This window comes from Strix aluco, chromosome 2 (genome assembly GCF_031877795.1).
Source record: "Strix aluco isolate bStrAlu1 chromosome 2, bStrAlu1.hap1, whole genome shotgun sequence".
Classification (NCBI taxonomy): Eukaryota; Metazoa; Chordata; class Aves; order Strigiformes; family Strigidae; genus Strix; species Strix aluco.
In genome coordinates, this window is record NC_133932.1 from 107,594,665 (window position 1) to 107,620,537 (window position 25,873).

At 43.2% G+C, this 25,873-nt stretch overlaps 2 protein-coding genes across 14 annotated transcripts in view; one reads left to right on the plus strand and one right to left on the minus strand.

Annotated features, from left to right (window-relative positions):
• CAB39L (calcium binding protein 39 like) overlaps positions 1 to 1,306 on the minus strand; it is a 67,401-nt gene extending 66,095 nt beyond the window's left edge. The window contains exon 1 of one of the 2 annotated variants that reach the window (XM_074815711.1): positions 1,290 to 1,306. The gene's annotated coding sequence lies outside the window, so the exon portion shown is untranslated. Of the gene's footprint in view, positions 1 to 690; positions 938 to 1,289 lie in introns of those variants that run through there. The other variant, XM_074815714.1, reaches the window with a different exon arrangement.
• A 297-nt stretch (positions 1,307 to 1,603) lies between these two features.
• SETDB2 (SET domain bifurcated histone lysine methyltransferase 2) lies at positions 1,604 to 24,586 on the plus strand. Of its 12 annotated transcripts, none has more exons than XM_074815717.1 (16): positions 1,604 to 1,688; positions 2,084 to 2,450; positions 3,245 to 3,292; positions 5,650 to 5,772; positions 7,143 to 7,208; positions 8,026 to 8,128; positions 8,825 to 9,391; positions 10,951 to 11,070; positions 12,287 to 12,456; positions 12,866 to 13,094; positions 15,103 to 15,193; positions 16,147 to 16,255; positions 17,044 to 17,372; positions 18,556 to 18,644; positions 21,370 to 21,494; positions 23,117 to 24,586. In XM_074815717.1, the coding sequence occupies exons 2-16, from the start codon at positions 2,417 to 2,419 to the stop codon at positions 23,308 to 23,310; spliced, it is 2,397 nt and encodes a 798-aa protein (XP_074671818.1). In that variant the 5' UTR covers positions 1,604 to 1,688; positions 2,084 to 2,416; the 3' UTR covers positions 23,311 to 24,586. The 12 variants fall into 12 exon arrangements, 11 of the variants coding, with proteins under 11 accessions (XP_074671818.1, XP_074671821.1, XP_074671823.1 ...); XM_074815720.1 differs by having other exon boundaries at positions 1,616 to 1,688; positions 2,302 to 2,450; XM_074815719.1 differs by lacking the exon at positions 1,604 to 1,688 and having other exon boundaries at positions 1,717 to 2,207; positions 2,302 to 2,450.
• Positions 24,587 to 25,873: the final 1,287 nt, after the last annotated feature.

A 25,873-nucleotide genomic window follows, 5' to 3' on the forward strand; every position in this document is an offset into this window, starting at 1 on the left:
TGTTACTGTTAGTTGTTTCATTTCTCTCTGTAGTTAGGTAGCACTTACGAGCTAATCAGTGAACTTCAAACTCAGGCACAGATGTAGGCATGCCTATGTAAACATTTAGGTTTTATAAAAGTACAAAGCAGATGCTGGACGTCAAAATCTTCTCGAGGATCCTGAGTCTGACCAGAGCTCCCAGTCATGTAAACATAGCATTCCCCCACAGACAGATTAAATTTCTATTCCCCGCCCCCCAACTAAATACTTTGATATTATAAATACTAAATATCCACAAGATTGAAAATGCTTTGACAGTTATTTGAGCATATTATGTTTATCTCTACAGTTTAATGTGGTGGTAAAAAGAGCGACAAAAAAGTGATGACAAACCACTCTCCCCACCTTTTAAGACTGGGTTAATTTTTGCTTCTGAAAAATCCCTTTACATAGCCACAACACAAACACTTTTAAAGTAATGCTGCTGAAAATTTTAAGGACAATATAAACTTATTTTCACACTGTGAATCAAAAAAGCAGTAACAGTTTAGCACCTCCCAGGGTACAGCTAAAACCAGCAAAGGTAAATGGTGGGAGCCAGCAGTGAAGTTCAGCAACTCATTAATTTACCAAATATTTTAATTTTGTGGACTGGAATCAAAAGCCCAAACACCCCTCAGTAACTTTTTATTCTCCCCTGCTCCCCACCTGTGTGCCTGCAGCCCCACCGAGCTCAGCCAGCTGCCGGGACCCCTCCGGCCAAGACAAACTTGCCACAGGGGTCCAGCGACTGCCCCGACTCCCCGCAGCTGTGGGAAACCCCACAGGCGTGGGGAGGGGGGTTCAGCAGGTGCTGTCACCCCACACCAAGCCCACACCACACGCTGAGAGACACCACGTCCCCCAGCGCCTGCCAGGCCCAAAATAAGCGGCCGGGGCCATCCCTGCAGCCCAACGCTCACTCAAGCAGAGCAGCTGCCTCACCCAGCCCTTTCCCCCTCACCCTCCCCGGCCGGGCGACTCTGTGCCAAGATAGCGACGGTCCCACAGCGCCCAGCCCGCCTCGCCACGGCCACCAAGGGGTTACGGCACCGCCCCGCCCCCACAACAGGGACACCCGGCCCGCCCCGCCCCCAAGATGGCGGACGCACCTCCCGGTTCTGCCCCCGCCCCCGCGGCCTCTTCGCAGCAGCACGGCCCGCCCTCCCCCTCCAGCGCCGCCCCATTGGCCAGCGCCACGAGCGCCGCACCCCCGCCGCAGCCAATAGCAACAAAGAAAACCGCGCGGCCTTCCGCGAGCGGCCCACCTCCTGCGTGCCGCCATTCGCTCGTGCGGCACGGCCCCACCCTGCGCATGCGCAGTAGCCACAAACCGGAAGAGTCGGTGTCCAATCATCAAGTACCGCAGGGGAGGGGGAGGTGCTATGGGCTCGGTGCATGCGTCCTGGCCCCAGCCGGGCGGAGGGCGGGGCTGTGTGGCGTTAGTGCGCATGCGCGCTGCCCGCCGTAGGGGCGGGGCGATGGCCGGGGGGGGCAGGCAGCGGGGGGGGCGGGCAGCGGGGGGGCTTCCCTGGAGGGGTGGCGCCCCCTGGCGGGCGACAGCGGCGCCGGTGCAGAGCGCGCTCCCGGTGGCGGAGCGTGCCCGCGTGCGGGGGGGAGCGCGGCCCGGTCCGGCCCGGCTCGGCCCGGCCGTGCGCCGCCCGCAGGTACCGTTAAGCGGGGACGGGCTCGGGGGCGGTGGCGAGCGAGAAGGAGGAGGAGGAGAAGGAGGAGGAGGAGGAGGAGGGCGGCGGCGGCGGCGGCGGCTGGCCGGGGCCTGCCCGGTGGCTCTGCCGGGGCCGCACCGTCCCCTCAGCAAAGCCCCGGGAGGCCTTGAGGCGGTAAATAACGCCGGTGGTGCAGGCGGGGCCGTGTGGGTCCTTGGCCCCGGCTCGGGGGCTGGGCCTGGCCTCTCCCAGGCCGCAGCCCATTGCTCCCCACACCCCGAGGAACACCTGCCTGAAGGAGTAGGGGGGTCTGGGTATCCCCCGCGCCTCAGCATGGCGGTGTGACCTTCTGTCGGCGCCGCACGACTTAATCATTTTCTCTCCTCCATCCCCAGATGAGCTGAGAGTCATTGGCCAGAGGAGGGTGGAAGGTGCTGGGGCGAGGCCTTGAATGGTGTGCGAGTGTCCCAGGGCCGGCCCCAGGGTGGTCCCTTGATCAGAGTCTCGCCCCCAGGAGAGGTTCGCCCCCGCCCCAGGTTCGCCCCATGTCAGCCCTTAGCGAACGCTGGTGCAGCGCTCGCAGCCTGACGGGCAGCCTGGCTCCTGTCCGCAGGCCCCTCTCGCTGACCCTGCAGTGGTGTCGAAGGACAGCAAGATCAACGCACCGCTCTCCTACCTGAGCTGGGCTCAGTGCTGGCGGTACCCCAACGACTGTAACAGCCCCCTCCATGCAGCCGCCCCAGAAGATGGAAGAGAAAAGAAGTACGCCTTAAAAAAAAAATGTTTTGAGCAGTCATTAGGCAGATGGTGTGGAAAAGTTCTCTAGGAATCAGCAGTCTTCACTTAACCTCTTCTCCCAGTCAGCTAAATGAATTTTTTATGACAGAATGAATGGGAGTGTATTTTCAGTTATAGCATAGAAAAAATTAAGTAGTTAACTTATAAATATGGTACATTTTATGTTCTCTGTGTCATTTGTGGTGATAGAAATATGGTGTCTTCGATGTGGTCGAAGAATGCTGCCTTCTACTGAGTGTTATTACAGCGGAGATATCTTGTTCTATCTTGCACCTGTTGAGAAAAGATTCAGTAATTTTTTTACCCAAGAAAGCCTTAATTTTTTCCTAAATAAATTAGTTTAGTTGCAGTACCAATGTACTGACAGCATTAATTTTAAAAAAAAGTAATGTGAGCTAATAGAAAGTGGGGATTATGTAGGCTCAGCTGAATGTGCTGGAGAGGATGGGTCATCTCGTGACAGATTTATGCTTGAGGGACAATAAGAAATGATCTGTGTGTAAAAAAAAAAAAAAAAAAAAAAAAAGAAAAAAATTCCTCACACAGCATGTTTCATTTGAGTGTTCTTCAGCTAGGTCTTGACAAGACATGGGATGACTGAAAGTGGGATGACTATTTCATCACACCTCTTTCTCACACAGTGCTCCCACTGATACCTGCTGTAGTATTTACTCGTATAAATCTTGAAAAATGAAGTAGCTACAACCATTTTAATTTTTCACCTGATCTCTTACTTGTCCATTCTGTACCTCTTGCAGTGCTTGAAGTGCAGGACCTTTCCAGTTCCAGGGAGGAGAGGATTGAAGGTAGTATAATTTTGTTTTATGGAGGGAAAGGGGAAGGTAGTATATATTTGGCATCACTTCTGGTGTGAAAATGGTAACTAGATGATAATATTTTGCCTTTTATGGTGTATGCATAAGATGTTAGTCAGACCTGTTAGTCAGGTCCTTTATAGGAAACACGCACCCAAGTATTTTTTCCGGTGGCTGGCATAAGTAACCCTGGCCTTGACTGCCTGTTTCTTACTCTAGCATCATTCCCCTGCACAGTGCTGAAAAAATATGGCCACAGGGGTCCTACAGAGGGAAAAGAAAATCACCCCAGAGATAATGGCTTCAGCCAGGTTTAGAACTTTAGAACTATTGCCACCAGATGCCAGTCCACACCCTGAGATCATTTTGAATGCTGACAGGGTAGATGCATCCTGTGTCTGTCCATTTCCTGTCTGGGGTTGATAATAGCAGCATTAACACTGGAGAGATTAGTGATGTGGACATTTGTCTTATTTGAAATTAAAATTATTCTATGAACTTCATATGCAATCTTTGCTTTTCTAGGCAAAAGCAAGTTTTTGCCGCTAGAGTTTTGGGGCACTCCATCATGAGAATTAGGAAAACGTTTCCAAGTTGAGTGAGTGGTTTGAGCACTACATGTAGTAGTATATGTTTTATTTCCTATCAGCCTATGCAAGATTATAACTGATGATCCAGAAATGAGAAACTGTTCTGTCACCCATCATCTGAAGTAATCTATCCACCAGTGCTATCCAAACTTAGTAAATGTTTTGAAATATCTGAAACCAGATAAGAAATACGGACAGCAGTTTTAATCTGCAGTGGTGGAAATTCTTACTAGAATTTCTAAATGTATATTTTTAAATACAGATATTAAATATTCTTATTTCTTGGTATTTAAAATTTGTGATACTGTCCTGAACAGCAAAAGGATAGGAATGGCACAGGGCAGATGTCGTCTCTTGGAGCAGTAGTGTAGGTTTCCAGAAAGTGCTGTGGGCATTTTTTGTAACAGGACTTTGACCTTTTCACATTTTTTTTAAAAAATTCTTATGCATATAAAAGCTCATTAAATGATGTTGAGTGTTAGTGTCAAATCAGTTATTTTACAAGATAAAGTATTTTCACCATTGCCTATTGATATTAAATATTATGATCTTTAGCTGTTGGTGACATAAGCAGCTGGGGTTGTGGTGACAAAAGATTGTTATTTTCTTCACCGCTATCATGATGCTTTTGAGAGTAGCCATAGGCTCTGTACTACCATAGCGTTATTTAGCTTCTGGTGTCTAGGGCAGCAGAAGTCATTCTCTGCTAAATCAAAAATTAAGGAAGTACTTTTTCACTAGCCTTACAAGAATGCAGTAATTCATGACTGCTGGGGAGGTGTCACCCTAGCACATTTGCCAACTGAGATTTGCTGCCTGAAACTGAAATGTAAACCTATAATGGTGACAGTGGACTCTGCCTCCAGAAATGGAGTAGGAGAACAGATTTCCTTATTCTTTTGTGCTTGATCACTGAAGAAGAGAAACATTAATCACGAGAGAGAGCCTGTTCTCTTTTCTGGCATCGTCTGTTGACACACTGAACCATACTCCATTTTCAGAGTCCTTGCCAAAGGTGCACTGCTAATGTTTTAACAAGAATTTCCATGAATGACCTTAGTACCTCAAAGGCACATACACTTGGAAAAGAAGAGCTTCTGAACCAGTAGCTTGAAAAGCATCTTTAAACAAAATGTTCTTTATAAATATTTCTAGTGGATGAAGGAGGCACGATATAAGGGGTATATAAATTACTACAACTGATATCACTTGGTGAACAAAAATTATCAAACTAGTTTTATCTGAAAATATTTTGAACATTTTCTTCCCTAGAAAACATACCAAAAATATTGATGGGACAATAGAGTCAGCTTGTGTAGCCAAGGCAGGTTACAGCTATAAAAAAATTTCCAAATTACTTTTGTTTAAAAATATGTTCAGTTCATTCAGTTGAAAATATTCTTCCATTTCATTTCTATGAGTTTCAGTGGTGATTATAGTATAATTTGCTAGTGTTTGGAGAAAGGCTTCCACAGCACTCTTTGTAGAGATGGCTGAAGAGTTACTTGAAGGGAGCATCACGGACCATCAGAATCCACTCCATTTTGTCACTCGACTTCTGGTTCACTTTCATGATAGGTTTAGGAATAGACTTCTGAAGGTTTAAGCCTACGAAAGAAGACAGCTGTCCTGGCTGGTTTTTCAGAAGTGCCTCCCAGTGAAATGAGTGGGAGCCTTTGAAAAGTCCGCTAGGAGCTACTTGTGGTTTTAGACTTCTTAGGAGCTTTACAGATTTGTAAATGGAAATTTGTATTTCAGGTGATTTGAAGACGTTTTGGACACAACTAGGAGGTAGAAGAGTGGACGTCATATTTGAGCAGGTGCAAAATGTGCTGCTGTTGCTAAAGCGAAAGATCAAGAATGGAACTGCCACAAACCAAGGTTTGAAATCCTTGCAACGCTTAAGCTGGACTGCAGGGGAGCTGTGGTCTGCTTTGTGTAGGAATGTGTGATAGCTGCCACAATTCAGATACCTTTGACTTTAAATTACTTGGCGTTTTTAAGCACTTTTAAAAATACATCTGCGTTTTAAAAAAGACTAATAATTTCAGATGCGTTTTGCCTGTACACTTTTTCAAACAATGTGTGGCTCTTAAGCACATGGAACTGAAATGTTTATTCTTGAGAAGTAACGAAATATCTGCAGTGTCTTGTGTTTTGTTTATCGTCAGAAGTTTTAGCCTTTCAAGCTGATCTCAGTGATTATAATCATATAAGTATTATTTCATGTCAGAGACACCATTATAACTTGAAACATTAGTAGGAAAATGTGACAGCAATGTGTTTCAGATTGTTCCTGATTTTCATGGAAATAAGTTTCCTTTATCCACGTCAAAATCAGAAGTCTGATAAGCTTGGAGCAGTACATAGGTTTATTTTTACTGGTTTATTTAATTCAGAAAAATTACTTTTTTTTATTAAGTCTCCATGTAAATGTAATCTATGGATCTTATTGCTTTTTTATGCAAGAAAATGTACAATAGTGTAAGATGCTTTTAAATTGGTATAGCCACACGCTCTGCATTGTTCTGCTAGCTCTAAATTAGTAGCTCAATTTTTTGTGTACTTGAGCTCCCACATCTTGATTTTTATGACAAAATATTGCAGCAGTGCGGAGATAAAAGTTGAACTTGAATCCCCAGATGACACAATGAATCTGTGACATAGTTAATTTGAATTTTTCTGTTCTTTGTTCTGTAACAATTTCAAACTAAAATATTAACATGGATTTTTCTGACATTTGCCTGCCACCTTGAAATATTTATTTTATGGGGTAAGAGGTTGAGAGAGAACTGGTCTCTTCTTTTGTATTCTTACTATCTGAAGCCCATTTCCACCAATTCAGGAGTAGTGTTAACTTGGTCTACCAAGATCCAGCCCTTCTTAGCAGGAAGATGACTAGTCTGATGACAAAGTAAAGAGAGAAACTTACACTAAATTGTGTTTATGTTCATTACTGCCACTGGAGGCTACTGGTTTGCTTGTGTTTGGAAGCATTGCAGCAGCTTTCCAAAAGCTGGAGGATATTTGGTGCTGATTCACAACTACTAATATGAGCTGTGATTTTACTGTAATTCATAGGTGTTTCTATTAAAGACTGTGGTGCAAAAGGTTTCTAAGAGTATCAGATTTGCATAGTAAGGAAACAAGTGTCTCTGGAGGACTTATACCTTGTTTTTCCTATTATCATCGTCCCTGTTATCATTACTTAAATTACACTTATTATCTGTTTTGTTTTGGTTTTTGCATAGAATGCTGGCAAGCTTGGGCACTGGTGAATGAAGCTAATCTAGGTGATCTCCTAACCTTGACAAATGGTATGTACATCTCAGTTGTATTTTTTTGGTACGTGGATTCAATTTGTCTTGTTTTACCCACCAGAAGCTTATTTCCCTTTGTTGAAATCACTAAAATAGCTCTGAGAAGCCTGTTAGCATTACAAGGGAAAAAAACGTAATTTTTAGTTTCCTCAGGTACTGAACTGAGGACTCTCAACCTGGGTTTGTACTTTTGTGGCTTGTGTATACGTGTATATGGCTTGTGTGAAGTGAAGAGAGTTTGAACTAGTAAGCCCTGATGAACCTGAGCTGGCTGCAAGCAGAGTCATCTTGTGCATGGCTCCGCTAGCTATAACACCTTGGCATCCTTTCACTTCAGATAATGAAGGGAAATCTGTATATGTGTTTCATATGCGTGTTGTCTCCATGCTCTTTGAAAGCTACATGGAAGATTTTAATGTGCAAATCACCTGGTGATCTGTGAAAAAGGGTAAACCTTCATGATGCATTTCTGCCTCAAGTTTGTCAATGCACACTTAAGTTTTTCCCCTTTGGGGAAAGGGAAGGAGAGAGATGGAGGGAGAGAAGAGGAGCAGGAGAGAAAGTGTGAGAGCGTGTGTTGTGTGTCAGCTAGTCACTCACTTGCACACCTATATGCAAACACATGACTTGTTATAAAAAGCAGCTTCTTTTTTTAGTAGGGCACTTGCTAGCATGCTCTTTGTCAGCTGTAGTTCATAGCAATGCATTGTTTTTAATGTATTTTGACAGGTATCTCTTTAGTAACTAAAGTAAGTTTGATTATAAATTGAAATGTGGATTGCTAATTTTTTGCTTGCATTCCATTTTTTTTCAGTAAGTGATGTGTTTGATGGAGAGGGCATACAGGAAACCAAACCCAAATCGCACTGTCTTCTTACAGATGACAACACTGCAAACTCTGTAGAAGGTTCTCACAGGTCGGTGTATTTAATAGTTTATTCCAGTTCCTTATTTGACATACTCTTTAGTGCATTTGAGAGAGATTTTAATCTCTCTCTTGTATTTCTAAGTTCAACATTGTAAACCCAATTTTGAATTCTGCCAGTTTTCAAAGTGAAAATATTTTTTAACTTGACCTACATGGAATACCTGAGGTTTTGAGTAGACTTGTCTAATTTACCATGTGAGAGCATTGCAGAGTAAAACAGGGCATTAGGTTGTGAATAAAGATCCATGAGTATTTTCAGGGTTAGGACTTAACAGTTTTTGAGTTCAGTTCTCAGGCTTTCACAGACTGTGCAGATTGTCAGGCACGTGACTTAGTGTCTCTGTATTTAGCCTTGGGTACTGATTTGGAAGATGTGGGTACAGATATTGTTCCTTTTTTTTTTTTCTTTTTTTTTTAATGTCCGTTCTGTGTTTTAGTATATAAGTTCTTTCTGGGAAGAAGCTCTTGCATTTTGTTTTTTCTTTCTTAATGTCACTGAATATGTCTTTGTATGATGTTAGGACAGTAACACAATGCAAACGGTGATTCAGTGAAACCCTTGACCTTCTAGCAATGGGCTGTTTCTTTCCTGCACTAATAATATTGAACCACCAAAAACCACCATTTTACTGGTTGTCTAACATGCTGCTTTTTTTAATTTTTTTTTCTCTTTTATTCCAAATAGCAAAAAGGAAGAGATGGAAAGAACAGGTTCAGGGAGTAAAGAAGCATCTAGTAAAATTCAAGATTTACCTTTAAACCCGCAGTATCAGCACCACAAGTGCTCTAGTGCATGTCTTGCCAACAGATCAGCGGGCTTCTACAAGGGCGAAAATCCTCTTAAGATACCAATCCTGTTTCACTTTCAAAGACGCCATGCAAAAGCAGATTGCCTTTCAAAGTCACTGGATGTGAATTATAAAGCTCCTTGTGGTCGAAGTCTGAGAAGCTTTCAAGATGTGCAAAATTATTTGTTTGAAACAGAGTGCAATTTCTTATTCGTTGATCACTTCTCCTTCAACACATACGTACTGTTGGGCAGGAACACTGTAAATCCCGAACCCCTTGTGTTTGATTTTGATATTAGCAATGGGGCCGAGTCTGTCCCCATTTCCTTCTGTAATGATCTTGACCATGCAAGACTACCTTATTTCAAATATCGGAGGGCATCGTGGCCGCGTGGATATTATCTCAACAATTTCTCCAGCATGTTTGTTGATTCATGTGACTGCACAGATGGTTGCATTGATAGGTGGGTAGAAAAGTCTAATCCCAAACAAATGACACATGATGCCTCAATAGTAGGGTGATGGTGTAAGTGTGAAGGCCTGCAGTACCAAACAGTGCCAAATAACAAAGGACTGATGCTGCTGAAATATCTGCGGTGGTTGTCTTGTGCCATGCTCTGTGTTGACTGACACCACTGTGTCTTTGTCTTCTCCAGAACTTGGGTGCTCCTACCCGTCCAGCCTCTGTTGTAGGGAAGGAAGCGATCAACAGGTGGATTATTGTGTTCCTTTCCCTTTCTTCCCAAATTGGCAGTGCTTCTCCTCCAGGTGGAGTTGGGAAGCAGATCTCTCTGCTTTGGGAAGGGAGTGGGGAAGGGAGAGTCTTGTGCCAGCAGAGGAAGGCTCGTTTTCCTGGCAGGCAGGGAAGGATCCTGCATGACAACTTCTGCTGCAGCTCCTGCTGTGGGATGGTATCCTAGAGATGGGATGGGAAAGCCTGGAGAGACCAGATCATTTGGAACTCAGAAGGTTACTGAGGGAAGAGGAAGAAACATCCCCGTTCACAACCTCTACATCCCATCCTTCCCTGTGTCTAATCAGAAACTCAGAAACCCTGTGGTCACAGAACACACTGATGTTCTGCCCAGTTCAAATGGTGTTGGTCATTGCTGTCTTTTTCTAAAGCCCAGTAACTCTGGGCTACATATTACTCTGTGGGAACCTGCCACAGTTCACATATGTGAGTTTGGTGATAATTTTGTCTGCTTTCTTGAAGGGTGTTTGTCTTTGACCTGATCTTTGCCTGTAGATATTATTTGGAGTTGAATCCATTTTATATTATTGATAGCTAGGGCAGTTCCATGAGCTGGTGTGCGGTGTAATTGCCCATGACCCAACAAAAGCTTGAAATCACAGCCTAGTATAATGAAGCTTCAGTAATTAAAGTTATTTAGATCCAGCTGAGCAGTGGGGAACAGCAAGCACATAGCATGCTGCTTCTTTGCGCTGAACTCTCCCAAGAGTTGAGGTGCTTTTGATGTGCGGTTTTCGGGTTCGGGATTTGGTCCATTGCTGTTTGCACAAATGCTGGGGGTCTTTGGAGTTATCATGACGTAAGATGGTGAAGACCAGCATTATTGTTTGAGTTCTCCACTCCACACTGTGAAATTCTTCACTTCCTAGGGGCTAGGGTGGGAGGAAGGTAGCAAAGGGATGGCTAACAGGCTGGGATGCTGTGCCAGAACCGGTGATTTTCATTCAGTCAGTCCATTTGACAGTGTCCTGTTTATAATAAATTTCAGTTGTACTTCAGCTGTTTGCATGTGCCTTTTAAGGAGCTTGACAGAAGAATGGGGTTGGGGTGGAGAGAACATGATTATTGTAAAGCACACATGACCAGCCAAGAGACAAAGAGAAGGGCAGGGTGCCTGAAATTGCCTTGTGGAGTGAAGGGGGGTGGGGGAATATAGGTATATATAAAAGTGTGTGTGTGTATAGTCAAGTACATTTTAAATTATCTAGATTTATATTGGATTTACGCTGCCCCAGATACATTCTGAGATGTTTTACTGTTATTTTTTAGGTCAAAATGTGCATGCCTACAGCTAACAGCAAGAGGCTGTAGTAAAATTTCCCTGTCTCCAAGTATTAAAACATCCCGTGGATACAGTTACAAAAGACTGGAAGGGCCTGTACCTAGTGGGTAAGAAAGATCAAACTATAACGTTATTTTATTTGTATGCTCTTATTTTACTTCTGTAGTGTAAGTGCTACAGGACTAAAAGAACTGCAGTTTGTGGATTACTGAAACCTTCTGTTTTTGTCACAATTCTACAGACAGATCAGGATGATAAAAAATAATTAATGTGACTTGAGTAATAGGAGGAAAAAAACACTTTTGTACTGCAGATACTACAATTTTCACAGCTTAGTTCAAGGTCCAAGAAGAGTGTGAAGAGTAACATAGTATTAGCTGGTTCAGGAGTTCAGGCCATATCTGGTGCACGTGCTGGTTCATTCAGGCATGCCAAGGGGAGAAGGGAGAGGGGAAGGAGACCTGCCACAAGGGAAGGAGGTCTATCACACGATCAGCACAGCGTATATCAGCCAAAGAAATGGGAAGCGGAAGTCACCCTTGCTTTTTGCCCTGTATCTTGTCTGCCCATTTGCTCTGTAGCACCAGAGTCCTAAAGAAACATCAGCCAGTTCCTGTTGCCAGACTTGGTTATGTGTGACTATTCCAAGAGTCTTCAAGGCTGTCCCAGTGCTGCAAGTGTTTGTCCTCTCTCTTATTCAGCTCCCATGGATTAATATGTGGCCTGGGGAAGGTGCCAGTAACCTCAGGTGCTTAGGAGAGGAATTGTGCAAGGTGGTTTTCTGCAGTAGCCAAGGGCTGAACACACAGGCTTAAGGAGGCCCTTTCAGTCCTTTGTTGCTGTGTGATGTTAGTTTATGGTCGGCATGCAGAATTAAAGCTGCCAGTGAACCCAGAAACAAATGCAAAAAAAGCACAATTGTGAATTCTTTTAGAAATATTTTGTTAAATCCTAAAACTCATGAGAGCTACAGTGAGATCCAGGCAGACAGGATGTCTTTGCTAAAATCTGTTCCAGCATAGAATGAGGTGCTTCATAGGGGTTTCTGCTTCTGTGTAATTTATTCCTATAAAATAAAAAGGTAGCATTTATTTTTTCTTGTCTACCTATACCAAAATCTGGCTGACAGACTCTTAAATTTAATGAATCAACAATCAAGAAAGTCATGAGCTTCAGAGCACTGCTGCACAATCAGTTTCAGCCAGAGTGTTTATCTTTTTAGTCAACTGCCTTATTAATGCTGAGGAGGGAAATTAATAATAGCAACTTTGTTTTGGTAATGCATTCTTTTATATTGTGTTTTGTTTTGCTTCCTCTCAACAGAATTTATGAGTGTAGTGTGTTGTGCAGGTGTAACAAGATGATGTGTCAGAACAGAGTTGTACAGCATGGCATTCAAGTCAGGTTGCAAGTGTTCAACACGGAGAAGAAAGGCTGGGGCGTCCGCTGCCTAGATGATATCGACAAGGGGACATTTGTTTGTACTTACTCAGGTAACAGAAGATGCATAGTATAATTCTTCCTCTTCTGTGGCCTGTGCCCTGGAATATTTTTGAGAACCAAGCAGAGAAATACAGGGTTGGAAGAGAAGTGAGTCAGTATAAGCTTAACTTGCAAGATAATCAAACAGACAGAAGAACCTTGAAGAACTCCACACGGGAATGGTGCTGGAGAAACAATCAAAACATCCTGGAGTAAAGCCTATCTCAGACTGTTGATTTTTCCCTCACGGATCTGTGCATCCTGTGCCAGGACTAGTTTTCCTTCAATATTAACTGCATTTTATTTTGCTTTCCCAAATAATTTCCTTGTATTTTTTTAGTGTAAGCTTGAGCTGTGATAGTGAGTGTGACCCATCTTAGCAAACACACAGTTGAAAAAAAAAAATTTTTTTTCTTCCAGGCAGATTAATGAGCAGAGCTGAAGCTCAAGTATTGGGAGATGCTGGTCAAGAGCTGAAAGAGAAGAGTGCTGTGAATGACAGAGGCCATGGCTGTTTTTTCAAAAAAAGAAAAGTTGACACTGATTGTTCAGACTCTGTGATTGAACTAGTGCAGACTGGCAAAAATGACATTCCTGAGAAGCAGGAATCTTTGTCTCGGACTGTGCATAGTGAAAACAAATCAACCCAGTAAGTTTACCAAAGCAAACTTAAGCATAACAAAACTAATATTCTGCTATTCTAGAAAGTCCTTTGTAAAACTCAGAGTAGAACTGAATGTCCTCAGCTGAGGGTGGGTTTTTTTCTTTCTCAAATTTTTTGTTAATCCCTGATTATTTCTTCTAGTGGGACAGTTTTTCCTCTATATTAATTTTACTTACTGTGTGTACCACTTGGTGTTTTCTAGAAATCCAATTCATTTCCTAGGTATAGTTGATCTGTTCAGGGCATTAATCATTATGCTAGTTTGAAAGAATTAATAAAAGATACTTGAGATAAATGATTTAAAGATACTTGATGACACCAAAGGGTTTGATAACAAATTAGCCACCAACTTTCCTGTCCTTTACTCCCAGTCTCTAAACCTCTTTTTCTTTGTAACGTAACCCTTCCTGCAGGAGTCTTAACCTTTCCCATTAGGAGTGTGATGACACCTCACTTTTGCAGTGAATTACACAAAAGTTCTGGTCCTGTTTTCATTTTACAGTCAGTGTTGTACACTATCAGGATTCCTAAAGTAAAATTGCTGCAAAATAACCCTGTGGCTTTGTCAGTAGCATGCTGTAGTCTATTCAGAAGGAAGTCGGGATCTTCTTTTCTTAAACTTTATTCCTTGCTCTGTCACAGTATTTTGTAAATGCTTTCTTTGTACTAGCCATAAATGATTGCAAATTCTTGCTCATTTCATAGTAGGAGATTATTGTGGATCTTTGAGAAGCACCATGAAATTGCAAATGGAAACTTTTTTCAATACCTGCCAGTATATTCTCACTTACATTTCAGTATCTTGGAAACCTAATGAATTCATAATTTTGTAAATTACATAATTATCAGCAATCAGCTAGATTTTACTTCTACTAAGTGCTGTTACTAAAAATTGCAGGGAAGCACAGTTTTAAAGTTGTGTTTACTGCACTGCTACCTTAAATTTCATAAATTTCCTTTCCTGAGGATAAAAATGTTTGGCATGTGGGCTATGTAAAACATACGACAGACAAGACGACTTTGTTATTCTGCCTCTTAAGAAATGACAACCCAGCTGAGCTGAGGAACCTTTGAGAGGACATCAGTGTGCTAAGCTTGACATGTCATTCAGCCAAACAGATTGCCTTTAAAAGGACAAACAATGTAATCGTGTAATAAGGTCACAATTTCTTGTGGCTACTGCACCTTTTGAATTTACAAAGGTTTTTAAGTCATAAGAAAGCCTTAAAGAGTAGCATTTGTTGCCATTATCAGTAGCCCAGAGAAGTGCCATGAGGTTTTTTGTGGCAAGAAAACATATGTACATTTTTCATTGAAAATTTTCTCAAATAAAAGCTGTTTACTTATTGCTAGACATTGTACAGATACTAAGATTAGTTTTGAAATGTGTTTTCTATTGCACTCTGAACATAATCCAAATGAATGTGATTTTAGATGTTTTAAATATATGTGCCAGATACTGCTTTTCATACTTCCTCAACCTTCTTTTGATGTGAAGGAGTGACGTTCTTCTGTGGGAGAGTATTTTCTGTATCTGCCATATATTGCCTGTCTCCCCCTCTGTCTCTCTGTCCCTTGTCCCTGCAACAGTTTTGCTTTCCTGTTTGAAAGCTGCACTGTCAAAATTGTTGAAAGTGGTATCAGGAAAAAGGTTAAAATGTCTGTAGGTGCTCTATTTTGAGATGATCTGATATATTAATAGTAAGAGAATTTGGTTCTTGGCTGGAGAACTGGAAAAGGAGGTAAAAGCATCTGCTGTTCTCTCAAAAAAGCATGAATAACTGGAGGTTTTTTAACAAATACTATTGGGAACTTAACCTAGGTCCTCAATTCTAAAAGGCAAAATAGTCACAGAACTTGGGGCGAGGCCTGGCTGCAGGCTCTGGTGTAGTCTGTTTTTTATGAACTAGAGACTGTTAGAGAAATGTGTGTTGCGAGAGTTACTTAGGGGTCTTTCTGTCTTTTATAATTTCCTTTTGACCTTTCTGTACAGGGTCCATCCAAGGAATTTAAGTATTTCAACCGCAAGAAGGCCTGGAACTAGAACAGTTGCTTTTCATAATCACCAGCTAAAAATGGTAATAGTAAGTGGCTTTAATGGATTCATTTTGCACTGTGCTGAATATGTATGTTAATATTGACCTTTTCATTTTATACATTTAAATAGTTCTAATGATCTTTCTTCATGAGATCGTGTCACACTGTGAGCTAAGCTGGTGTGCTGGAAGCTATGTATCAGTCCTTCAGCATGTTCCCTGAGACCAGCACTAACTACTCCCACAGCCTTCCCTTCTCCGCCCTTCACTTACACTCCAGCCTTGAGAATCTTAAGAAATCACTCTTCTCCTCCACCCCCTGTTGTAACTAACTCCAGGGTTAGGGGGCCAGAGTGGTTATATTTTTGTGATGTCTCCCCAAAGAATGACATAGCAGGGAGAGAAGAAAATCTTGGGAGTCGGATGCAGTTTTCTCATGCAGTGGCATAGTTGGGAGAATTTGATCTGGGTATGAAGCGTTGGAAAGGAGGGAATCTGGGGTAAACTTACTCTGTAGGTTTCATTGGTTTCATTGCACTTAAGAAATGCATGTGGGATTTTCATGCTAACGTTTGGCAGTGCTGTCCATTCTGGAGCTCCCATAACTAATTGCCTTTTTGGGGTGGGAGAGAAGAAATCTTGCTACATCTGTTCATTTTACTCAAACTGTTTTTACAAAGCATGTTTGGGCTTTGGTTCAGCAACTTACACAAATGTGTTTAAATTCTGGTGACATTGTTGGGACTTAAGCACTTATTTAAATGTTTTATTGAGTGGAGAGCTCCTTCCAGGTTATTCTGAAGGATAATTTGAAATGAAGATAAATGTTGCATTGCAGTAAATGTATGAACTTTTGAAACTCAGCCATAGCCATGCATTATAGTAGGTTTGAAACTTCAACCTTAGAGTCCTAAAAGCCACTTGCTATCCTGTGTTGACCCAGAGTTGCATACAGCAACAATATATCACAGCCTTTTCATTATCTTTTATTCTGTTTAAAGGAGATTGATACACTGGTGCACAGTGCCAGCTCAGATGAAGATAATAGTTCTCAGATTCATCAGTCAAGCAAAACAAAACTAACCAGTGGAACAAAGAAAGGAAAAGAAAGTAGGTTTGCAGAGCTATAAATACTGCACTGTTAGTACAATTGTGCCCCATCAGCTGATAAGACTTAAAATGTAGAAAGTGATCTTTGGATGTGGGCAGGCATATTCTCAGAGTAGAATAATGTTGTCCACATAATGCTTAGGCTGTCTTAAGAGAGCTCAGCGGTACAGAAAGTATTGCTGCGTTGCATAATACAGTACATTAACTGGTACAGAGCAGTCTTTTGCCTGCAAAGTTGATCCTGGGTCATGCTGAACATTCCTGACAGCAGCTTCTCAAATACAGTGCAATTGTGGGAAAGTCAGTCTTGCAAATCTGTGTCACACCCAATACATGTTCCAGTCAACAAAATTGAACAGGATAATATAATGCAGGGGTGGGGGGACCTCAAGTTGGAGAGACAGTGTGAAACTGATGCTATTCACACATGCATCCTGTTTCTGTTTTAATTACAGTTTGTGATTTTCTCAGGAATTAAGGTGGAGAATGGTGATAAAATGCTGTGTGGAAGAAGTCAATCTGGAATGGGATTTGAGAAGAATGAGAGACTAGGTCACTCACAGGAGACTTGAGCAAGTGCTTTAGGCACCATAGCAGGAAACAGTCGTTTGTGGGAGGATTGATGAGAGACATGGAAAAGGGCAGTTGTGTTATAGACTTGTAAATAGCAAGGAAGCTGCGTACATTTTGAAGAACGAAGGGTGGGTGGATAAGAGTTCAGGGCCAAACAAGGGAAAGGCTTTGGCCCTAAACTGGTGTTGACAAATAACTTATGTGTTCATTGACAGAACTCACTCAGCAGCAGAAGGAAGAATATCCAATGGAAATTGGACAGACTGAGTCTGCTGACATGGACAGTGCAGAATGCAAAAGAAAGAGTCTGTCTCTGCAGGGTGTTGATTGTGGCAAGTCAGGTGTGCTGGATGACACATGTGTTGTGAGGCCATCCAAAACTGTACCTCTAAAAACTGACTGCAAAGAGGAAAATCACAGGCAGTCAAAACGAGACACATTTTGTGAGGAGACTGATGGTGACAGGACACTTATGAAGAATGCTAATGAAAATATTTATGTACTGGATGCCACAAAAGAAGGAAATGTGGGTCGTTTTCTTAACGTAAGTAAGAAGTTGCATGTGTTCTCTTAGTTATCTTAGTTTAAATAAATAAATGATGAACTTGCATAAACTAGAAAGCTTTTGCGCATAAACCATATGTGTGGTAGGTGCACGACGAGGCAGGCTATGTGGTACTCCCTGCACTCCGAAGTGACAGAACAGCAGCTTGGGTCAGACCAGCTGTTAGTGCCTCCATAAGATGATGCATGCTACGTACTAGCTGTAGTTTTTTGGCACCACTAGGTTCCTGAGTGAAATATTCCCCAGTAATGAGTGACATCTTTCTCCTGAGTTTTTGAACAGCCTTTTTTGGGGGTCCAGAGAGCAAATGCCAGATTTTATTGAACCACAAGCCTTCTCCCAGCCTCATTTTTTGTTCCCCAACCATTGTAAATTCTAGCTTGTACTGATTTAGGATAAGTGTTGTGGTATTGTAGGAAATTTCTCCACCATTCAATCATAGTTTCAGAAAATGGTCTGTCATAATGTGTACATATCTGCTAAGTATGTCTCTCAATTTTGACTTGCCAAGAAATAGTAATGAATTACCAAGCATCTCCAAGATGAATGGTTCATAGACACATCTGCATGTACTCTTCAAGTAACTTATTTCTCTTCATTGGCATGAATATGTATCTTACAGCAAAATCCTTGCATATGTTTAAGCTGTTCATTGCAGAGGTATTGTGATGTTAAGATTAGTGGCATATCTTGCTGAAACCTTTCTTCTGCATCCATGAGCACATGTGTGTTCCTGCATGCACCTGAATGACCTTTCACATCTCACATCTCTTTGCCAACGTACGCAATCATTTGATCTATTGCTTGCTCCCTAGCACTGCACCCCTGGCTGACAGTGAGATAGGTCTGTCACATATCGATTATTTGTGGTGCATCCTGAATCTAAGATGAATTCTCACCATAAATTCTGGAGGACAGCTTGGTAAAACAACTTGGTTTTCCTAGGCAAAAGTACCTTCATAATATGATGGAAATCATACTTTAAGGAGGCACAGTTACTGTAAAAATAAGTGGCAATGGCATTGAGTAATAGAGATTCTGTGTGGGCTGGAGTAGGGAAGGAAGAAACTGCCTTTAGTAGTGACAGATATCTGACAAAATAGGTTCTTCAGCCAACAGCAAGGTGTTTCGCTATTTCTAATTCAGATGTTTTGTTTTACAGCACAGCTGCTGCCCAAATCTCTTTGCACAGAGTGTGTTTGTAGAGACTCACAACAGAAGTTTCCCATGGGTGGCGTTCTTCACAAACAGGTGAATTTTTGGAAGTTTAATGTTGTTCATTCAAGGCACTAGGAGAAAAAGCAGTGTTTAGTTATTAGGAAATAATTATTCTAAGGGTGTGCAGACACTTTGTTTTGCTGATTAAGGATACCAGTTAAACTTGGACACCAGAGTGAAAAGACTAGGCCTATTTTACTGGGGATAACTAAATAATGTAACAGAGTAATACAGAAAACATACAGTGAGAAAAGACAAAATAGTGCACTTAAAGCAAACAAATGGGAAAATACAGGGTAATGCATCAAATCATTACTACAAGAGAGAGAGAGAATAGTGATTAAGAAAGATCCATCACCACTTGCATACGTTACCATCATCCAGACCCGCAGGCGCTGGGCAGCCCCGGTTACAGCGAGGATTTGGAGAGCCTGTCCCGGCAAGTGGGAAATCCTACACGGTGCGTCCACCCGTAGGTGAGGCTTCCAAAGTCGCTGTGAGCGGGTCCAGCTTTATATACTAAAAATCAGCTAGCCAGAATAACTGGCACCTTTGTTTTAAGTGGAAACATCTGGTTTCACTCTCACATTAGATTCCCCCAGAGCCTGGCCAGGTCTCAAGGGAGAGGCTAAGGGATTTTCCCTGCTTATCTAATTTATTTATGAGCAAGGTCACACATCTGGTCACAAGGCCAGACAACTGGCTCCATGGCCATGTGAACTTGCCCCTACACAAAGAAGGATAAAGATATATTCAGGATAGACATGTTCTATGATATCTAAGCTACATCTTTTGTTAACAAGCATACATATTTCACTAATGACTACATACAAGTTAGCAGCTTTGGCTCAGGGCCTGTTGTTCAGGCTTCAATACTTCAATGCTTTAGCACTTTTTACATCAGAGTAGGTGGTTTGTTATAACCTAGTACAATACCTACTAGCACAATAGTTATCAGTTATAAAGTATACAGGATTCATCTATAGGTCAACTCTGGCTTGGGCCTGTTGTCCAAGCCCTAGCACTTCACACTTAGATCATGAAACCATAAAACTACCTTCTTATTGGTGACTTCTTGCTGTGCACTAAAGACTGAAGGAATACAGCTGATGATTATCACTAAATGAGTTTTTCTTCAGTTTTGTACTGAAATGTAAAGTGGGGAAGCTTAATTTTGATGCCTCCATTTCAGTGATAATCTTCAGTGGAAAAATAGGTTTAGCTCAGCATGGTCATTTTGAAAGACAAGATTCACTGATCCCAGTGTTGTGTCTCAAGGAATAGCCAGCAGATCTGGGTCCCACAGTGACAGGTTGGACCCTACAGGGTCTTAAGGATGAGACACTTTGTGGGCCAAACAGGCGGGCTCCAGGCCTTCTTCTCACAGCTACCAAGAGGAGCAAGACTTTGTGTAGCACATGTCCTGGGGAGATGGCATTAGGATACTCAGAGCTGAAAGCTTCCTCTGAAAGCAAAAGATGTGGGTTTTCCCTTAGTGGATGACAGAAAGGGAGGTACAGAGAGCGGGTGCCAGTGAGACACAAGAAGGTGGCAGCTAAACTCAGGAGTGGAAGGATTAATTGTATGTATGAAGCTAGCTGAGGCACATGACAGCGGGAGTACTAGGTAAGAACTTAGAACAGAGAGGAGAGGATTTGCTCCAGACAAACAGACCCCAGGGGACACATATTCTCTTTGGAGCCTTGCAACCCTGGTTCATACTGACACAGATGCTGTGGATTGTGCTGTGAGAAGGGCTGTAAGACTGGAAGGAATACAGAGAAGAATGCAGAGAAGGAATACTGAGAGGAATACAGAGAAATTGTCCAAACAGACAGGGATCAGGTTAGGAAGACCAAAGCCCTGATAGAGTTAAATCGGGCCAGGGATATCAGAGACAACAAGAAAAGCTTCCATAGGTACATCGGTCATAAAAGAAGACTAGGGAAAATGTGGGCCCTCTCTGGAAGGAAATGGGAGACCTGGTTACCCGGGACATGGAGAAGGCTGAGGTACTCAACGACTTTTTTGCCTCAGTCTTCACTGGCAAGTGCTCCAGCCACACCACCCAAGACACAGAAGTCAAAGGCAGGGACTGGGAGAATGAAGAACTGCCCACTGCAGGAGAAGATCAAGTTCAAGACCATCTAAGGAATCTGAAGGTGCACAAGTCCATGGGACCTGATGAGATGCATCCGTGGGTCCTGAGGGAACTGGTGGATGAAGTGTCTAAGCCACTATCCACCATATTTGAGAAGTTGTGGCAGTCTGGTGAAGTTCCCACTGACTGGAAAGAGGGAAATACAATCCCCATTTTTAAAAAGGGACAAAAAGAAGACCCGGGGAACTACAGGCCAGTCAGTCTCACCTCTGTGCCCGGCAAGATCATGGAGCAGATCCTCCTGGAAACTATGCTAGGGCACATGGAAAATAAGGAGGTGATTGGTGACAGCCAATGTGGCTTCACTGAGATCAGATCGTGCCTGAAAAATTTGGTGGTCTTTTATGATGGGGTTACAGCATTGGTGGATAAGGGAAGAGCAACAGACATCACTGAAACTGTTCCATACAACATCCTTGTCTCTAAATGGGAGAGACATGGATTTGACAGAGCCACAACTCAGTGGATAAGGAATTGGCTGGATGGTCCCACTCAAAGAGTTGCAGTCAAGGGCTTGGTGTCCAAGTGGAGAGCAGTGACGAGTGGTGTTCCTCGGGGGTCAGTGTTAGAACCCGTGCTGTTTAACATCTTTGTCAGGGACATGGACAGTGGGATTGAGTGCACCCTCAGCAGGTTTGCCGATGACACCAAGCTGTGTGCTGCCATTGACACGCTGCAGGGAAGGGATGTGCCATCCAGAGGGACCCTGACAGGCTTAAGAGGTGGGTCTGTGCAAACGTCATGAAGTTCAGCAAGGCCAAGTGCAAGGTCCTGCACGTGGGTTGAGCAATCCCATGCACAAATAGAGGCTGGGTGATGAGTGGATTGAGAGCAGCCCTGTGGAGAAGGACTTGGGGTATTGGTGGATGATAAACTGACTATGAGCCAGCAATGTGCACTTGCAGCCCAGAAAGCTGACTGTATCCTGGGCTGCATTAAGAGACGTGTGGCCAGCAGGTCGAGGGAGGGGATTCTCCCCCTCTACTCTGCTCTTGTGAGACCCCACCTGGAGTACTGTGTCCAGCTCTGGGGCCCCCAGCATAAGAAGGACATGGACCTGCTCGAGTGAGTCCAGAAGAAGGCCACAAAGATGATCAGGGGGCTGGAGAACCTCCCTTATGAGGACAGGCTGAGAGAGTTGGCGTTGTTCAGCCTGGAGAAGAGAAGGCTCTGGGGAGACCTTTTAGCAGCCTTCCAGTACCTAAAGTGGCCCTACAGGAAAGATGGGGAGGGACTCTTTATCAGGGAGTGTATTGCTAGGACGAGGGGTAATGGTTTTAAACTGGAAGAGGGTAGATTTAGATTAGATATTAGGAACAAGTTCTTTACTGTGAGGGTGGTGACACACTGGCACAGGTTGCCCAGAGAAGCTGTGGCTGCCCCCTCCCTGGCAGTGTTCAAGGCCAGGTTGGATGGGGATTTGAGCAACCTGGACTAGTGGAAGGTGTCCCTGCCCATGGCAGGGGGGTTGGAACTAGGTGATCTTAAAGGTCCTTTCTAACCCAAACCATTCAGGATTCTCTGAACTGTGAAGACAATATTTTGAAATATGTCAGAAAAAATTTTCATTTTAACTAAGTCTTTTGCTCAGGTACTTGGTAAAGAAGTGTGTAGTGGGGACTGAGGCCAGTGGAGAGAGGTAATAGTGGTCAGCAGAAGACACTTAGGGAAGAAGATTGTTGAAGGAATGTTCCCCTGGCTGGCCCTCTTGCTTTCTGGAAATCACCCCTTTACAACTTTTCTACATTAAGGACTGCATCTGGATCATCGAGCTTAATTGTGTATCTTCCGTGAACTTGCCCAGTCACCTTTTAGTTGTTTTACATTTCTGGCCTCCAGAACAATCCTAAGGCAGCAAGTCCCAGGGTGCAATTAATGTGCTGTTTGAAAAGTCATCTTGTTTGTTCTCAGCCTGCTGCCTGCTTACTCACTGGATGTCCCTTATACCATATCCAGTGGGATAGTAAAAATAACAAAACTGTCTGTGTTCTCATTTAGTTGTATTCACTTATGTGTTTTTACCTTTTTTTTTTTTGTTTGATTTTTCTTTCCCAGAATTAGCCTTGAAGTTAGAGCAGGTTGTTTAGACTCTGACCCTATTGCTTGATAAGCGATTCTTTTCTCATAGTTGTGGGTATTTGTGCTCTCCATAGCTCTGGTAGGCCAAGCAGCATGCATGTGCCAGACACTCCATATCTCTCTTGGTGCTCTCCCAACAAGCTGCCTGTGTGATGCTCCCTGCCCCCTACGATTTTGGGGTTTGCATGTGAGTTGGTGACAAATTGTAAGCACAGTACTGTTTCACTTAGTTCAAACAAATTGACCAAATGTTTTAATTTCTTAGGCACGTCAAAGCTGGAACTGAGCTCACGTGGGATTATGGTTATGAAGCTGGAAGCATGCCAGAGACAGAGATTTCCTGTCAGTGTGGAGTTCAGAAGTGCAGGAAAAAAATCTTATAGGCAAAGCTTTCCTACTGTCAACACGTCATGTACCTGGAGATTTGTATGCTGGAAGGGACTACTACACAGAAAATAGTACACTTCAGTCTGTGGTGCTAATTACATTCAACTAAAATGCCTTTCACCTGATCGTTTTTAAAATTTACATTTAATTGTTATTTTTGTAGTTTACAGAATTAGAACTGTTTGTCATAAGAACAGGCGTCAAACTTTTCCTAGATAATTTCTGTGCTCCTGGTCTTTCCTCCCACCCCTTCATTTGCAAACAAAGTTCACAGTGCACTGGAAGAAGTCATGCTTCTGTGCTGTCTGCAGCAGAGACATGACCAATGCAGAGCAATGGTTAGTTGATGTTTTCTGTGCCCTTCCACAATGCTGAGTTAGCAACACTCAGTTTTCTGAAACTCATTATGAGTGCAAGTCTTCCTGTTTGGGGGCTAAGAATTATTAAAATATATCTAAGCCTGATGGATCCAGTGGGACAGATAGTCTTCAACAGAGATGAGATTAATCAGAACAAGTTTGCAGAGCTGTGTTCATGCTAGAAAGTAAGCTGGGCAAGCCCTGCTGCTGCAGGAGAGAGATGACTGTTTTTTGATGGGTTGCATCCCTCTCCATGCTTGTGACACACAGAGTAGTCCTTGAGAAATCGAGTGTGCCTCATTTCAGTGCCATATTGTGTATTGTGGAACAGGTGGGCCACAGAAGTCCCTGCTATGTGGTTTGTTGATAAGAGAGAAACAAGCTACATTAGGTGACACTGTGTGCAGATGCAGGGGGTGGCTCTGAAATGAAGCAAGGGGTGCAAATGGTGCAGGTGTGTAGCTTTTGAATGTGTTGGAGCCTTGTGCAAAGAAGGTGGTGTTGCAGACAGGCGACTTAGACTGCTTGAAGAACCACCACCAAAGGTATCAGCAAAAGTGGTTTTGTTGAAGTAGGGTGTTGTACAAGTGAGACTTAACAAAGGTTGATGGCAAGGTTCACTCTATTACTTACTGCAGAGTATATAATGATGATTCAGAGTTACCAACATAAAATGAAACTTACCAACACAAAATCTAGTGCACTATAATACAAGGTTATGTGCAATACTCGTCACTTACCAAAGATCCGCAGTTGGTACGAGGTCTCTCAGCCTTGAGGAGTAACCTCGAGAGGCGTCCCACCTCAAGGGGAGATCACTGCTGTGCAGCCAGCTGCTCATCAGGGAGAGCTCAAAGCTGGCTCACTCACGCTATTTATGGAATAAAGTGCTTGGCTTATAGTCAAATTACCTGCGATGGAAAAGGTAAGCATCAGACTCCTTGTACCCACAACTTTCTTTGTTCCTTGATAAATGAGTCTTGAAAGAACCACCTGCTATTCATGTATTAATTGTGTGATTGGTGTTCCAGTTTCCAAGCCCATACGCATCAATGCTCACCATGTCACCCTGTTCCTGTGGGGGTTTTCAGAGAACAGGCTGGAACTAGAGTTTTTGGCCCCATTATGGCAAGGCCTTTGCTTGCTTTGGAGACTGAACCAAGCTACCACGAGTTTGGTCAAGGAGTCAAGTACATCTGACACAAGTGGATTTAAAGCTGGCCCTGCAGTTCACCTTACCTTCACCTCCTGAATTTGTGGGAGGCCGTACGTGGCAGATCATGCAGAATTGTTTGTTGGTATTTTCTCGGCCATTAGAAGATTTTGTCATTGGATTTCCTGTTTTACAGAGCAGAGAGAAGTACTGTTTACAAGACTTAGGGATGATTTAGGCAATTGTATATGGGAATGAAACATGCCTGTGAAAGGCTGCCATGGCCACAGAGTAGAGATTTAAAGCCTACAGCTATACTGCAAAAGAAAGGGAAGCAGGAAGCAGTTCTCAGCCCTGAGGCCAAGAGGCAACAGATGGCTTACGTCCACATGGCTTAGGGTTAGTCCTCTTTTAATTGGGTTGCATCTCTGCTGTGTAACTGTGGACAAACGTGGTACCTGTGTCCTTAAGCTGGTTTTTTGAGTTCATTTTGGATGCTTCAAGCTTAAAAAACATGGGGTTGTGCTGCAACACACAATGCTCTCGAATTTCTCAACAGTCTCAGCATGCATGAGGAGTTTAAGCCTGTTAAAAAGGGGTCTTTAACAGAGATAACAGACCTGTGAGCCATTCTGCTCACAATGAAACCTCAGCTCTTCTCTCCCATGGCCCTGTTTGAGAGCTTGATATATCCATCAAGCAAACCCCGCCTCAGGTTTTGTCCCAGTTGTCCTACTACAGGTTTGTGTCTTCAGGGCTAAATGCAGAAGAGCAGGGTTACCCCCAATGTTGGTGCAGTACCCCTTCAAAGGGTCAGAGCCACTTACTCTTGCCCTGATCAGGCCCCTTCCACCCCTCTGTCGCTGAGGACCACCACCATGTTAGCAGCAGTCAGCATGCAGCTCAGTTGCTTCTTGCTTCGTTGAAGATCTGTTACTCAGAGGGAATACACCTTAGGATAACGTCGTGCAGTGTAAAAACCTCCAGAGACACGCGGAACTGCGTGGCAAGGCCACTGGTAACCCAGCACTGGTGTAAGCCTTCTAAACAAGTGAGGATGTGGAAAATATCTGTCTCTAAGCTCGACTTGGATGTGGAAAAGCAGGTGGGAATGTCATTAAAG

What these genes read in the sequence shown, in the direction of transcription:
- SETDB2 (XM_074815717.1), top strand. Translation starts at nt 2,417, where the DNA reads ATGCAGCCGCCCCAGAAGATGGAAGAGAAAAGAA. An exon ending in ACAGATGGTTGCATTGATAG is followed by an intron (nt 9,392 to 10,950) that starts GTGGGTAGAAAA and finishes GTTATTTTTTAG; the next exon opens with GTCAAAATGTGCATGCCTAC. An exon ending in ACCAGCTAAAAATGGTAATA is followed by an intron (nt 15,194 to 16,146) that starts GTAAGTGGCTTT and finishes TTCTGTTTAAAG; the next exon opens with GAGATTGATACACTGGTGCA.